We start from the raw sequence: 14783 nt of genomic DNA, 5'->3' as shown, positions 1-14783 counted from the left end.
AAGATTTTTCCAGTGAACTAAGCTAATAAATAAGTGTTTATTTATTTATTTATGCATATAATCAAAAAGGTAATATACATCATGAATTCATACTGATATTTCTAAATTAGTCAAAATTTAGAAAATTAGTCAAAAGGTTTTTAGCTTAATCTCATTGATTTTCCATTTGTATTTCTTTTTGTCCACACTAAAAACAGGTGAAACCAACATAATTACTAATTTGCTTCATCCCTCACTCTATTCACAACCGTCTCAGTGTAAAAGAGTTTAAGGTTTCTGTTTTTCCAATTCTTTGTGTGTGAAGAGTATATGGCCTACTAAGGATATACAGTCAAATTTCTGTTTCAAAGTAATTTAGCACAGTTTCTATCTTTGTAATTATACCACCAACTAGAATCATATATAGGTTAATTTGATTTATGGTACTATATAGTTTTGGACATTATTTTTTAAACACTGTAGTTTTATAATATTAATATGATTCCCAAATCAAATTTATATAATATGGTGTATTCAAAAAAGTCTGTTCCTATCCCCCTTAATTTTCTCCCTTCTTCATAGGTGACTATTTAAAAAATGCTTAAACTTCCCATTGTTTTGTTTTATATAAGCAAATACGTATATATACATTTATATCTGCCCCCTTAGATAAGTGAAACATATTATACACATTTTTCTTTACCTTTTAAAAAATATAACAATATATCTTGTGGAGATCATTCCACAGTACTACAGTAGTCCTTTCTTATCAACTTGGGGGATACGTTCCAAGACCCTCAGTAGATGCCTGAAACTGAAGATAGTACCAACCCCCTACATATACTGTTTTATCCTATACATATGTACCTATGATAAAGTTTAATTTATAAACTAGGCACAGTAAAAAATAACAACAACTCACAATAAAATAGCACAACCGTAATATGCCAGCATAATTACTCTGGCACTTTGGGGCCATTATTAAGTAAAATAAGGGTTCCTTAAACACAAGCACTGTGATACCTCAACATCCAATCTGATGGCCAAGATGGATACTAAGTGACTAACAGGTAGATAGCATCTACAGCATGGATCTGCTGGACAAAGGGAGATTTCATCATGTTATTCACAATGGCACACAACTGAAAGCCTAAAAATCATTTATTTCTGGAATTTTCCATTAAATATTTTTAGACCATGGTTGACCATGGCTAACTGAAACCTTGGAAAGTCAAACCTTGGATAAAGTGGATGGGACTACTGTATAAAAATGGTAGCCATTTTCCTCTTCTAACCAAAGGATAGTACACCATATGTGGAGGTAGTTTAGAGCTTTTCAAACCACTAGTGGAATGATCAGTTTTTTTTTTCCTTTTCCTTTTCAATCTGTCACAGACCAGTGCTTTTGCTAAATACAATAAATTACTTGAAAACATGAAATAAAAAAACCATAGATATAAAAAACACAAGTCCATAATCTTTATTATTATTTTCAGACCTAAATTTGCATTGCAAGAAGAAATTGAGTTACTATTACAATTGTAAGGATACTACTAGCTTCTTGTCTTTCTTTGCCAATGAGCAGACTGTATAGTTTCAGTTACCTCTTTCCTAGATGGCACAGGTTAAGAAAATGTGTTGAGTAACTCATGCAAGACACTGCTTCAACCTTAATCTAATCTAGTGTTCAAGACTCATGGCAGAATGTCATATGTATTCTGATTAAACTGGGAATCAACCACAATTCAAAGGTGAGGTATTTAATGTATCATAAGTAACTCATATCTCTTTTTGAATGTTCCCTCAGAAAAATTTCTAAGTACTTCTTATAAAAATTCTAAATGAAAAAAGATAAGAAAACAGTGATTCCGAAAATTTAAATATAGAAACTGCTTAGTAGTGAGCCATGATTGTGCCACTGTACTTCAGCTTGGGCAACAGAGTAAGACTCTGTCTAAAAAAGAACCCAAAACCAAACGAACAAAAAACTGTATTTTATTTGGGATGATTTTGGTGGGAGAAAACAGTTATAGTTACCCAGGACATTTCTTCATGTTTACACTGAACGTTATTAGACCTTAAAAGTAGATTTTTAAATACTAACTTTTAAAAAAAACTCCAAAATCTACATAAAAGATTCCAAATCTATGCAGAAGAACAGAGAAAAGTGCTTTCAACGCAAATATTCCTTTCAAATGATTTGTCTAATGGAAATCAACTGCAAGTTAAATACAACCAGACTCTTTAATGTCACTAAAATATTCATAATAATTCTTAAACTTTAGGCCTTCATGAAGAAATAAAAAAAAAAAAAGAGAGAATTAAACGAATCCTTTCAAAGTGTTCTACTTCTCTTATGATGGAGGATGTTTACGATTTTTTTTTTTTTGCATTGAAACTTCATTGCCAATTATCAGTCTTTAACAAGAGCGCCAAATATCAAAAACAGTGATAACTGTTTATTTGCTATTGTGAAGTTCGCAGAATAAGACTATCAAATCATCTACTCATTTCTGATTAGTTATTATCAAAAATAGTTTAAAGGAAAAAAAAAAAAACTTGCTCAACAGGCTTATATGAGACCAGAGTCTCACATAAAACTAATATAAAAGCAGTCGTAAGATTGGAGGCCTTATTTAATCACACTTTGTAAGGGATCAAGCCCTTATTTACGCAAATATTTTTCAAATGGATATTACCCTTCTCCCCCCACCAAATTACAAATAGTAATTTCAAATCAAAAGAAAGCCAAGAAAAAGTAACATTGAGATATTTAAAGACGAAACTGTGAATGAGGACAACTGTGGCCCATCTTAAATTGTCCAGAATTTAAGAAATTCTCCTCCTGTGTACCGATAAAGAAAAAGAGAATTACATCTTTTCTTTAAAGCTGTCCAGGATTATCCATCAAAATTAATCCTTGGTTTTTTTGATACTCCTATATTTTTCTTTTACTTTTTGTCATTGCACTAAGTATGTCTGGAATTATGATAATTTATTTAGTCTACTTCCTCCTTTGGATGAAAAGGTCTTAAAGAGACTTTATCTTAATTATTAAATCCCCTTTTAAAGCACATGGAACATAGGGCCTTGCAGGAAACAGATTCACCAAGAAGGAAGAATGCCATCATGATTATTTTATCTGTATTATGTTGCTTTTATAAAAATGCTATTCACTGATTTAATTTGCCTTGCCTTCTCATCATGACAAAATATAAGGAAATTAAAATCTACTTCTTTTCATTCCTACCTATGTACATACAAACGTAATAATTTATTTGATCGAAAGCAATCTGCTTATATGTTTCTTCATAAAACTGTATGAACTAATTTATAAGCTAAACCTTATATCTGTAAGAAGGAAGGTCTGTCTACCTCTAAGAATGAAGAAATTTAAAACAGAAAACCCCTCATTACTAGCATTCTGTTTTAATGAGATACAAGAAATCTCAAGTACACAAATCCATTGTTATTTTGGGAAGTATTCTCTAACTATAGTAAGTGTTTTAAATAAAATTCCCCACTTGTTATGTAGCCTGTCTGAGCACTCAATTCCTATTGCAAAATGAATAATAGTAACTGCCTCACAGGGATATTTGTGTAAATTAAGTGAGAGCATATACGAAAGGTACCTAGCGCCAGGGCTAGCACAGTGAGACAGTTTAGAAACAGAACTACTATTCCCCTGGCTATTTAGAGGGTGATTAAAGGCAAGTGATTATTTTAGGAAGGCTATAATGATTAACATTTATTTAGTGAAATCATTTCCCTGCCCACCCTCCCATCATTGTCATTAAAATAAGAACACATTTCCTGCTGGAAGTCTTCTCAAACTAATACAGTATCATACTGAATTACAATAACCCAACACATGCAACATGCAGTATACAAGGTTACATATGCGAAAGTGCTTTTGGAAACAGCAAACTGCCATGGCAATGTCAATTATTAGTATTGTATGCTCATGTTATGTTTGTATTTCATTTTGTTAGTAATTTAAAATATAAGTCCTGTATACCTCATTTAAAATGTATGTTCACATGGTTTATTACACTGTAAGCTCTTTCAGAAGCACGATATTTAACATAACTTTGTTAGTTTCACAGCATCTGGTTCAGGAACACATTTCACAAGCACTTCAATAATTAAATTTATGAACAATTTTGAAGTGCTATAAGGTCTATTTATATGAAAAACAATACATACAAATATCATTGCCTTGAATGCTTTGTGCAAAAAAGTAGAGCACAGACAAAATTAAATATGGATTAAATGATATAGTTAATATTTTTCTTACTGAGCCTATATAAGCTTTAATTAGACAGAAAAATAACAAAGATATTTGAAAAGGATATCAGTTCATTCTATAAACTTTAAGTGCAGTGCATGAACAGAAAATGCTGTAACTTGCATTTACCTGTTTTTTAGCAGAGCTGTGAGACTCTCGGAATTCAGTTGCTGCATTAAGGCCTCTCTCAGTGTTGGAAGCATGGACAGCACTGTAATACAAAAAATAAAATAAAAAAGGTCACAAGTGATATGACTGCCCTCACTAAGAAATACACATTGTTTTAGGCTATATGATAGGGCTAGCAACTAGAAAGAGTCACAAGGGAAAGTCAGGGCTAGACAATTCAAATTATTATTATTATTATAAAACTATTATATCCTAACAAATCATTTATCTGCTAATGTAATTTAACAAAATTATATAAACATTACAATCACAGCAACACAAACACGTACACACAGAAGAAAGAATAGAAAGAATTATTCTCAGATTTTAACAGTGGTGGTCTTTGAGCTACGGATTATGAATAATTCCTTTTTTTCTTTTCCATACTCTTCAAATTTTTTACAATGTGTTTACTTCTGATATAATGGCAATGATCAAAAACATTTTTATATTCAGCTATACCTTTTGCTTCAAATTTTTCATTTCTAATTTTAAAAAAAGTTTATTTATTAAATAATACAAGGCAACAAACATTTATTATAACCTAGACAAAAGCATACTGGGTTAGGAACTAAGAGTTGCTGAGTTTTAGTTTGTCAGTGGGTATTATTTGTTACTGTTTATTGTAAATGTTTACTGTTTGTAATACTACAAAGCAATAAACATTTATTATAACATAGATAAAAGTACACTAGGTTAGAAACTAAGAGTTGCTGAGTTTTAGTTTTGTCAGTGGCTGCTGTTTATTGTTTGTTACTCCCAGGAATAATGTGAAGACGAAATGAGACTAGCAATCTATGGGAAAAAAAACTTCATGTGATTTTTAGGAGTTTATTTGTGGCTCTGCATGTGGAATAAGAAATGTAGGAGAATAAGAATCTGTCATGGGATCAGAGAAAAAAAAGAAATGGAGCAATACACACATAAAAATGTAAAATGAGTTTCTAAATCCTAAATAAGTAATGATAACAAAATGAAAAAATATGAAGACTACCACATTCCTTCTTTTTTTTTTTTTGAGACACAATCTCACACTGTCACCCAGGCTGGAGTGCAGTGGTGCAATCATGGCTCACTGCAGCCTTGACCTCCTGGGCTCAAGCAATCCTCCTGCCTCAGACTCCCGAGTAGCTAGGACTAGAGGCATGGGCCTCCATGTCCAGTTAATTTTTAAAATTTTTGGTACAGATGAGGTCTCATATGTTGCCCAAGCTTGTCTTGAACTTCTGGGCTCAAGCATTCCTCCCACCTCGGCCTCCCAAAGTGCTGGGATTACAGGTGTGAGCCACCACACCTGGCTATGAACACCGCATTCTAAAAGCAAAAACTTCTTAGGTAAGAAAACTAGTTATATTTACCCCAAAGCACTCATTTTTTTTCTAGTATATCAATTACGTCTTATCCAAAAGAATAGAAATTTGATCATATTATTTGTAACCCCATTATCAATGTTCATGTTATGCATTGTACAAAAAAATGCAGAACGTGCAGAAAGCTAATTTGGAAAGTTTTCATTGAACCTATATTTTGGCTCGTAGAGATCAAATATTTTACTTTTAATTGCCTATAGTCAGCTATTTGTTCATCTTAGGGTTGCGTCATGGAAATGTGTGACCCCTATCTTTTGTTGGAGGAGCATAGTTAATTGACAACCCCAGCTGCCACTCCTCTGGATCCATTACCATGTTTGCACTGCTCCCAGCCAATGACACTGCTTGGACGGGGACACTAAAGCAGGCCCATTTCTGCAGGTCTCCTCTACCAGAAACTGTGGCTTGCAGACTCCTCATTGGTCTCCCAACACTTTCTTAGAACTGTGCTATAGTCTGAGACTCTTCTTGCCTAATCTTTCTTCCTTCCTTGTCTTCTTCCCTGCACAAGCGTCAGACCTGCACTGTGGCCTAAACACTTCACCTGTCTTCTTCTGCCTCCCTTACTCTTTATTCTTTACAGGCATTTCTACTAGTAGACCTCTGGGACATCTAATCCCATCCTAGCATCTGCTTCCCAGAGGACCCAAATGGACACAAGGGTCCATGTCAAACTGAGATGTATTTTAAGACCCCAGCAGCTACATTTTACTTTTCTTTTTGAGATGGAGTTTCTCACTCTTGTTGCCCAGGCTGGAGTGCAATGGCATGATCTTGGCTCACCACAACTTCCACCTAGCGGGTTCAAGCAATTCTCCTGCCTCGGCCTCCCAAGTAGCTGGGATTACAGGCATGTGCCACCACGCCCGGCTAATTCTGTCTTTTTAGTGGAGATGGGGTTTCTCCATGTTGGTCAGGCTGGTCTCAAATTCCTAACCTCAGGTGATCCACCAGCCTCGGCCTCCCAAAGTGCTTGGATTACAGGCGTGAGCCACTGCGCCTAGCCCATTTTACTATTTTTTGAAAATTCAAATAATAACCAGAAATGGACCATTCTCTAAAAATTCATTAAAATGTCCTAGGCAGTGTCAATACATTGAAGGGTGAATGTCAATTTAAATAATTTCATAATTTTTAAGAAGTTATTATTTACCAAGTATTTATTATACATCAAGCACTTTATAGGCATTACCTCATCACGGCCTCACAAAACATTTTTGAAGTGGCTTTTATAATATTCATTTTACTCTCAGAATTGTTATGTATAGTATTTATGATTACTATTTGCTTTGCAGAATGAAGGTATTTTTCTGAGTATTACTACTTCAAATACTAAAAATCATACTCTAGTTGTAATTTTGAATGTGTCTCTTACCCTTCTTAGTCTCAGCCTCAAGTAAAATGAGGTAAGTAAACTAATAATAGAGGCCTTTAATGCTAAAAAATTTCTACTTTTAAAATTAAATAAGGAGAATGTACCTTTATAAATTCTTTCTAAATTAATTGTTCTTGAAAGAATGTTAGAGAAATGAATAAGCCTTAAACAATAAAAAAGAAAAACAGGCTTTGCATGGATTTGAGAACTAGTTCTTCAACAGTTATGCCAGTTAGAAGACACTATATGCGCAGGTTGATTTTGTGATGCATTCACCCAGGACTATGTTTCTAGCTGTGGAGGTTAAATTATTGCCATTAATTAACATTGCCTGAGTGTATACTACTAGAGCTGACTCACAGGTCTATTGTTGCCTACTGTAAATTTAATAAACGTAATGACTCTTTCCTATGGCCCATATGCCCAGTGGGATCAAGCCTACTTCTGCAGCCTTTTTCCTATCACTGCCATTTTCATTCTGCTCTAGCTACATGGCGTTTTTGCTGTGTCCTGAAAATACCAAGCTTGTTCCTGCCTCAAGCATTTTGCATGGCTCCCTCCATTGTAACATTTGGTTTCTGCTCAAATGTTACCTCAAAGAAACCTGACTGTACTGATCCCCTGTCTTACAGAACTTCTCAGTCCTCACATGGCTTTATGTTCCACCTGGCAGCCATCACTGCCTAAAGTTACTTATTTGTTGTTTATCATCTTTTCCTCTCCCTAGAATATAAACTCCAAACGTCAGGGGCTTTTTGTTGTTGTTGCTCACTTCCTGCTTCCCCAGGCCTGGATACAAGCATTTGCTAAATGAATTTAGTATTTGCTAAATAAAATGAATGAACTGATTTTTAAAATTCATATTAAAATGATGTAATACAGTTAAATCATTCAAATACTTGCTAGATTTATCATCCTTTCTTTGCCTTTTCCTCTAAATTTGATCCTGGTGATATGCAAATTAATACAAATCATCAAACAACTTTACCCATGTATAAATATTTCTCTGTCTTACCTGTCATATTGCAAGTCCTCTGGTTACTTTCAAAATGATATTGTCGTCGCGCTTGGGCAATGTATTCTGCAGCCTCCCTTTCCTGTATTTCTCTGATTTTCTTCTGCCCATATTTCCCCAGAATATATACTCCTACAATCATTAAAAAAAGTACTATATTAATTAGAGTACCAAAAAGTCTACACAGTATTTTTAACCTACTTTTTCCAATTATAAGTTTTACATTAGTGGATACCTAAAATTACAACATTTTAAAACCTAAATAAAGAATTGTGTAAGACTGGCCCAAAGAAAAGGAAATCAGCATTTAAAAAATTTTTTTTTTTTTATTTTTACTAGTTTAATAATCAAAAGTGTCATATTCTCATCAGTTTCACCATATGAACAGTGTCCTAAAGCATATTACTGGTCATCAACTATGATTATAAAGAATGAAGTGATTATGAGAATTGCACATGACCTAGTTGAGAAATCAGCATTTTTATAGTCAATGACAGAGGAAATGATGGGCACATAAGGACTAGGTTTGAAGAAGGGAAAGGAATTAAATCTAAAAAGTCTGGCAGTGACTTTACTAGTAGACTAGAGATATTCTAAATGTCCAGCAATGGAGAATTGTTTAAATAAATGATAGTCTAGTCATACAATGAAATCTTATGCAGGTATTAAAAACCACATTGCTAAATAAATAATGACTCAAGGAAATATCCACGTTACATTGTTAGGTGATAAAATAAGATCCCAGAAGTTTTTACTTTTTTTTGACGGAAACACATACAAAAAATAGGTGAGTTTTAATTTCTAAATTAAATTAAATGATCATTGCTGAATGGTGGGATAATAGGTCATTTCGTCCTCTATATTTTCTTCAATTAACACAAAATACATTTTAAAAATATAAGAAAATTTTTAAAAGGAACAATGAAAGAAAGGTAGTTAGTCAGGTAGAAGTCTATCCATCCATGTGTTAGAAAAATCTCTTTGAGATAAGGACAGGAAATATAACTCATCTAAAAATTTGTAACTTGATTGGAAAAAAAAGAGGAAAGAGGGTACAGAAATTCCTAAATTGTAACACCACAGGATAAGAATATAGGTAGTGTCATGCGGCCTGTAATTTAACAGATTTCAGCATAGGCAGTATGATATAAGTGTGTACATTTTGGTCTATATCTGAGGGGCAGTCAGTTTTCCTAGCTGGGAATGTGAACATTCCAGAGTGGTTAGTTAGCCACACTTGATCAAACGCCACATTCCAAGTTAAGCTCTTCAACTAGCTTTTATCACCGATCAGCACCAAATATCTTTTAATTAGCATAATGAGTATCAGGAATGGATTTTCATAGATTAAATTAATGGTTTTCAAGATACTGGACTAGCTAAAACAGTTTAGTCATATTCATATGAACCAGAATATACGAATCCAGCAAGTCCTTCACCTTTGCCTGAGATCCTTAGTTGCTAGTTCAAAGGATTCTTAGTCAAGTGAGTTAACCAGGTAGCCAACCGAATCCTACAGCTAGAATACTGTTGCATTTTCTTCAGGTAGATCTTGTATAAGCAGTTCTGTGGTAGCATGAAACAAGGACAGAACACTGGGACTTCAACAAGCTTACAGAACAGGTTGTGTTAACTTTTCATCTCTGTTTGCCAGTAGATGTTTTTAAGTGTGCCAGAACTTGGTTTCATTATAACCTGAGAGCAAGGTTGTAAGGAATTAAGTAATGCTCACTTACCTCCCACTGCCTGTGACCTCCAGTATCTACTAAAAATAACCTAAGAATTGTGCATGACCTAAGTAATTAGATTTGGTTTGTCACAGGTAGAAAGTGAACTGCAAAGCAGATACATATCCTGAATTTATTTTCACTAATACAGGTGTTATAGGTGAACTGATAAGATATTACATATTCTTAAAAATAGTAGTTCAGTAAAAGGGTATGTGCTAAAAACAATTAGAACTACAGTATGATTGTTGTTGCTATATTTATATGCAAATTAATGTATTATAACCAAGCTTAAAGAAGAAATGAGAGTTCGTATTAAGTGCCTTCATGGCTACCTTTCCTGTACTCCATTCTAAAGAAACTGATGATAGTGCAACAATACCAACAAAGGAAATTGACTTATATTTCAAAAAGTTACTCTATGACAGGCAACTCTGACATAATAGATCTGAAGGAATTGTTTGTATCTTATCTGCACAACAGCTTACTGAAAGTTACATGTAAAATGATTATATCTCAAATTATACTGTAAAATCAAACACTAAGATGACACTTTTTCCACAGGTAAGAATTTTTTTCTTCAATAATAGTAAATTTGATTGATGTGTTTTTCTGGGGAGAAGGTCCACTGCTTTAATGAGAGTCTCAACAAATCTGATAATTTTTTTAAGGAACTGTTATTTAACACATTTCAGCATAGGCAGTATGATATAAGTGTGTACATTTTGGTCTATATATGAGGGGAAGTCAGTTTTCCTGTGTGAAATTTTCCTGAATGTGAAATGAGAATGTGAACATTATAGAGTGGTTAGTTAGTCACACTTCGATATTCTAACTAAACTAAAAAAGAAAATGAATTGTTATGGGTTGAATTGTGTTAACCCCCAAATTCATATGTTGAAGCCCCAACACGTCAGAATGTGACCTTATTTGGAAATAGAATCTTTACAGTGGTAATCAAGTTAAAATGAGGTCATTAGGATGGGTCCTAATTCAACAAGACTGTTGTCCTTATAAAAGTAAACTTGGACATCAACAATTGCAGAGGGAAGACGAAGCAAAAACAGAGGAGATGACCATCCATGAGCCATGGTGAGAGGGTCAGAATAGATCTTTCCCTTATACTCTGCAGAAGGAACCAATCCTGATCTTAGACTTCTAAACTTCAGGATTGTAAGATAATAAATTTCGGTTGCTTAAGCCACTCATTTTGTGGTACTTTGAAATGAGGCTACAATCACACAATCCATTATTTTTCTTGAGTTTAGCACTGAACTAAGTTCTTATACAAGGTCTAATTCACCTAGGCTCATAAATTCTGATTTTGTCAGATTTGTTCCCCTAGAAAAATAAGAATGAGGACAGGTAATTCATTAGCTAAAACATGGCACTCATGACTATTTACATACTTGACTGACAGTCTAGCCTGGAAAACAGGAGATATTGACGGCTCTGGTATCAAATAGTTAGGTGACTTTTGAGAAAGTCCCTTCCTCCCTCTGTGTCTAAATTTCTTCATTCATAAAATGAAAGACTGGGATTATATGAGCTTTAATGTTTCTTTTGTAGCTATGATTTTACATATTAACAATGAAAATATTTACTAAATACCTTAAAAAATAAATGTCAAATGCTTTGAGTTTTCCTTTAATAACATTACTAGTAAAATAAGACTTCTAGTCTTTCCACAAGTCAGTTGTTTTAAAACCATCTCGTAGTATTCTCTTTCTGGATGAAAATCCCTACAATGCAACTATTTCACAAGGTTAATAATTTCAAAAAGAGTTTGAAAATAACCTATTAACATTGTTCCCAATCTAACAGATCACCAAATCCTACTACAGTATTCTGATTCTATTTCAGACATATTTTCTAAATCTTGCCAATTATCTACAACTTCTTTATCAGTGTCTTCACTTAGACCGTAAAAATTAATGCTCTTGAACTGCTTCAATAGTTCCCTAACTCTTCAGTTTCTGGTCACACACCTGTTTAGCCCATCTTATACATGCAAAGTGATTTTTTTAAAACATAAATCTGATTATATCACTCATGCTTTTAGAATCCTTCAGCATCTTGCCATCATTTCTTAATGTGGTTTTCCTGTTCCACTCACATCAGAATTACTTGGGACAATTTAAAATGTAGCCTTAAAGGACACTTTTTGAAAATACCCCCAAATGTCTTATTTTGCATGATGCTGCACCCCCAGTACATAAACTCTGACTGGGATTCAGTCAGAATTCAATAAATATTTGCTGAATTAAGGAATTCTTGAACTGCATTCTAAACCTAAAGAATCAGAATCTGGAATAAAGGATCCTACGTTTTATTAAACTCCTTAAGTGATTTTTTAAATCCATACTAAACTCCAGGAAGCACCAATACAAAGGATAATATCCAAATTATGTAGAATGGCTTCATAAGGCCCTTCACAATCTGTACTCTAGTTGCTTTTCCAAGTTAATCTTTTGCCACTTCTCATTTGCACAGCCATAGTGAAATATAGTTTCATCCATAAAAGCAATGTTGCTGAACCTCTTGAATAGCTCTTTTTCTTGCTGTGTCCTTTCTCCTTTGCTAGTTTTAAAACTTAAGTAGAAATTCTTCCTTATGAAGCTTTGCCTGACATCTTCACACTTTCTTCTCCTCTATGCTCCCACAAGACCCTGCTCTATTTTCATACTATACTATCATACTACTTTTGTTTATTTCCATTTCTGTGCCATGAGTTCCAAGTCAGGATCAGTCTTATTCCTTTGTATTTCCAGAGTAAAGTACAGTGAGAACAGGCACTTACTCTCATTCAAATGTTTGTTCAATGACAGAATGAATGAATGAATAAACGAATAAAAAATGTGAAGAGGCCAGAGATTACAGGATTTAAGGTATAAATCCAAGTCAATATTCTGAGTTTTTTAGAAACCAGCAAGTCAATAAATATGAATCTGGTTGCTCTCTGTTTTCCAATACTTTTTCCAGTGCAATGGTTCTCAAAGTGTGGCAAGGGCACCCCTGGGGTCTTTAAGACCATTTCAGGGGGTCTATAAAATCAAAACTGTTTTTGTAATAATACTAAAATGTTATTTGCCTTTTTCATTCTCGTTCTCTCTCATACTCATACTCTCTCATGAGTATACAGTGGAGTAATTCAGAGGTTACATGCTGTGTGATATCACAACTGACAGAATATAGAAAGAGATGAGAATCTAGCTTTCTTCAATTAAGTCAAACATTAAAAAGATTTTCAAAATGTAAAACAATGACACTCATTAATTTTTTGAAAATGTTATTTATGTTAATATGTAATAGGTTTTTAAAAAATGAATTAATATTTAAATTTTCATTTTCATTTTGAATATCATAACTATTAATAGATATAAAATTTAGAAAGCTTTTGAGGGTCCTTAATTTTCCAGAGTATAAAGGAGACCTTAGACCAAAAAGTTTGGGAGTCAATTCTCTAGCCTTTTCACAAACTGGTCAAATTATGCCAGGCTCAGTGGCTCAGGCCTGTAATTCCAGCGCTTTAGGAGGCTGAGGCAGGACGACTGCTTGAAGCCTGGAGTTCAAGACCAGTCTGAGCAATGTAGTGAGACCCCCATCTCTACAAAGTAATTAAAAATTAGCCAAGCCTGATGGTGCACACCTGTAGTCCTAGCTACTTGGGAGGCTGAGGTGAGAGGATCACATGAGTGAGGAAAGTGTGAAGGTGTCAGGCAAATCTTCATAAGGAAGCTTTCTACTTGCCTTACATTGTAAAGCTAGCAAAGGAGAAATCAAGGCTGTAGTGAGCTATGATCACACCACTGTATTTTAGCTTGGGTAAAGAGCAAGACCCTGTCTGAAAAAAAAAAAAAAAAAACAAAAACAAAAACCGAACACACCCAAACACCCAAAACTGGTCAAATTATACAAACTGGTGTAAACCAATTAGTTACCCATCTAAAATTCAAGGAAACAGAAATTGTTACTTAAGAAGGCCTGCTACTGAAGGTTTTACTTACTTATTTCCCCCACGATTGAATGACCAAACTTCTCCAAGCATCCTGTTGATATACTGTCCAGCTTTCGAGCCTGTCAAAATGTGTCTCTTTTTCCATGAAATTCTTCCTGATTTTTCACAACTGTATATGCTACTTGCCAGTGTGATCTGTACAGCATTTTTTCACCTCTCTTGTTTTTCTGTATCTTAATTACATGTATACTTGCTTTTCCTTCCTATCAGACCATAAAGACCATGGAAGCACAGTGATATAATGTGGAAAGAGAATGTGCTTTGGGGTCCAACACACCTGGGTTTGAATTCCAGTTTCCCTTCACTAATTCTGAGACCTGAGGCAAGTTTCTTAAATTCTTAGGGCTCTTGTTGCCACATTTTTGAATGGGGATAATAATAACTGCCTTCTTGTCATTCTGCCTAAATAGGAAGAGCTTAGCACAATGCCCAGTGTAAAGTGGGCTCCCAATAAATAGTAGCTGTTACTATTAAAAATCTATAAATCTTGTATTTCCATACATATTACTTTCAGCACTACAGGTACTTGATAAATATTTCTTAAGTCAGATTAATTAAAATCTAACATACTGTAGAACTTTCTCCCTGAAGCAGAAAGAATACGAGGCTCAAACAAATGCCAACCATGGTCATCTACTCTTCCTTTCTTTTCAGACTGACTCCTTTATTGATATAAAACACTAGGATTATTTTCTCTTTCTATCCGTCTGAACTTTTCTTTTTTTGCATTCCTCTTATTCTGTAACTATAAGGCTCTTGTTAGATTTTTTTTTTTAATTATAAATTTCTTTTAAGTCTACTCTTTTGCTTCCCCTGTGATTATTTCTAATTTACCACAAGGTT

The 14783-nt window shown here is 34.0% G+C and overlaps 1 protein-coding gene across 8 annotated transcripts in view; it reads right to left on the bottom strand.

The window, feature by feature from the left end:
- The window catches only part of PEX3 (peroxisomal biogenesis factor 3), a 59922-nt gene that overhangs the window by 43334 nt on the left and 1805 nt on the right, over positions 1 to 14783 (bottom strand). For all 8 annotated transcript variants that reach the window (XR_012433502.1, XM_045390361.3, XM_074037172.1 and 5 more), the window contains exons 2-3: positions 8196 to 8327; positions 4397 to 4478 (exon numbers count right to left, since the gene is read on the bottom strand). Coding sequence is in view for 7 of the 8 variants with exons in the window: in XM_045390361.3 (XP_045246296.1) it covers positions 4397 to 4478; positions 8196 to 8327 (214 nt within the window). In the remaining variant the exon portion in view is untranslated. The remainder of the gene's footprint in view (positions 1 to 4396; positions 4479 to 8195; positions 8328 to 14783) is intronic.

The sequence above is a fragment of the Macaca fascicularis genome, chromosome 4, assembly GCF_037993035.2.
Source record: "Macaca fascicularis isolate 582-1 chromosome 4, T2T-MFA8v1.1".
In the NCBI taxonomy this organism is placed as follows: domain Eukaryota; kingdom Metazoa; phylum Chordata; class Mammalia; order Primates; family Cercopithecidae; genus Macaca; species Macaca fascicularis.
This window is presented reverse-complemented; position numbering and strand designations above follow the sequence as displayed.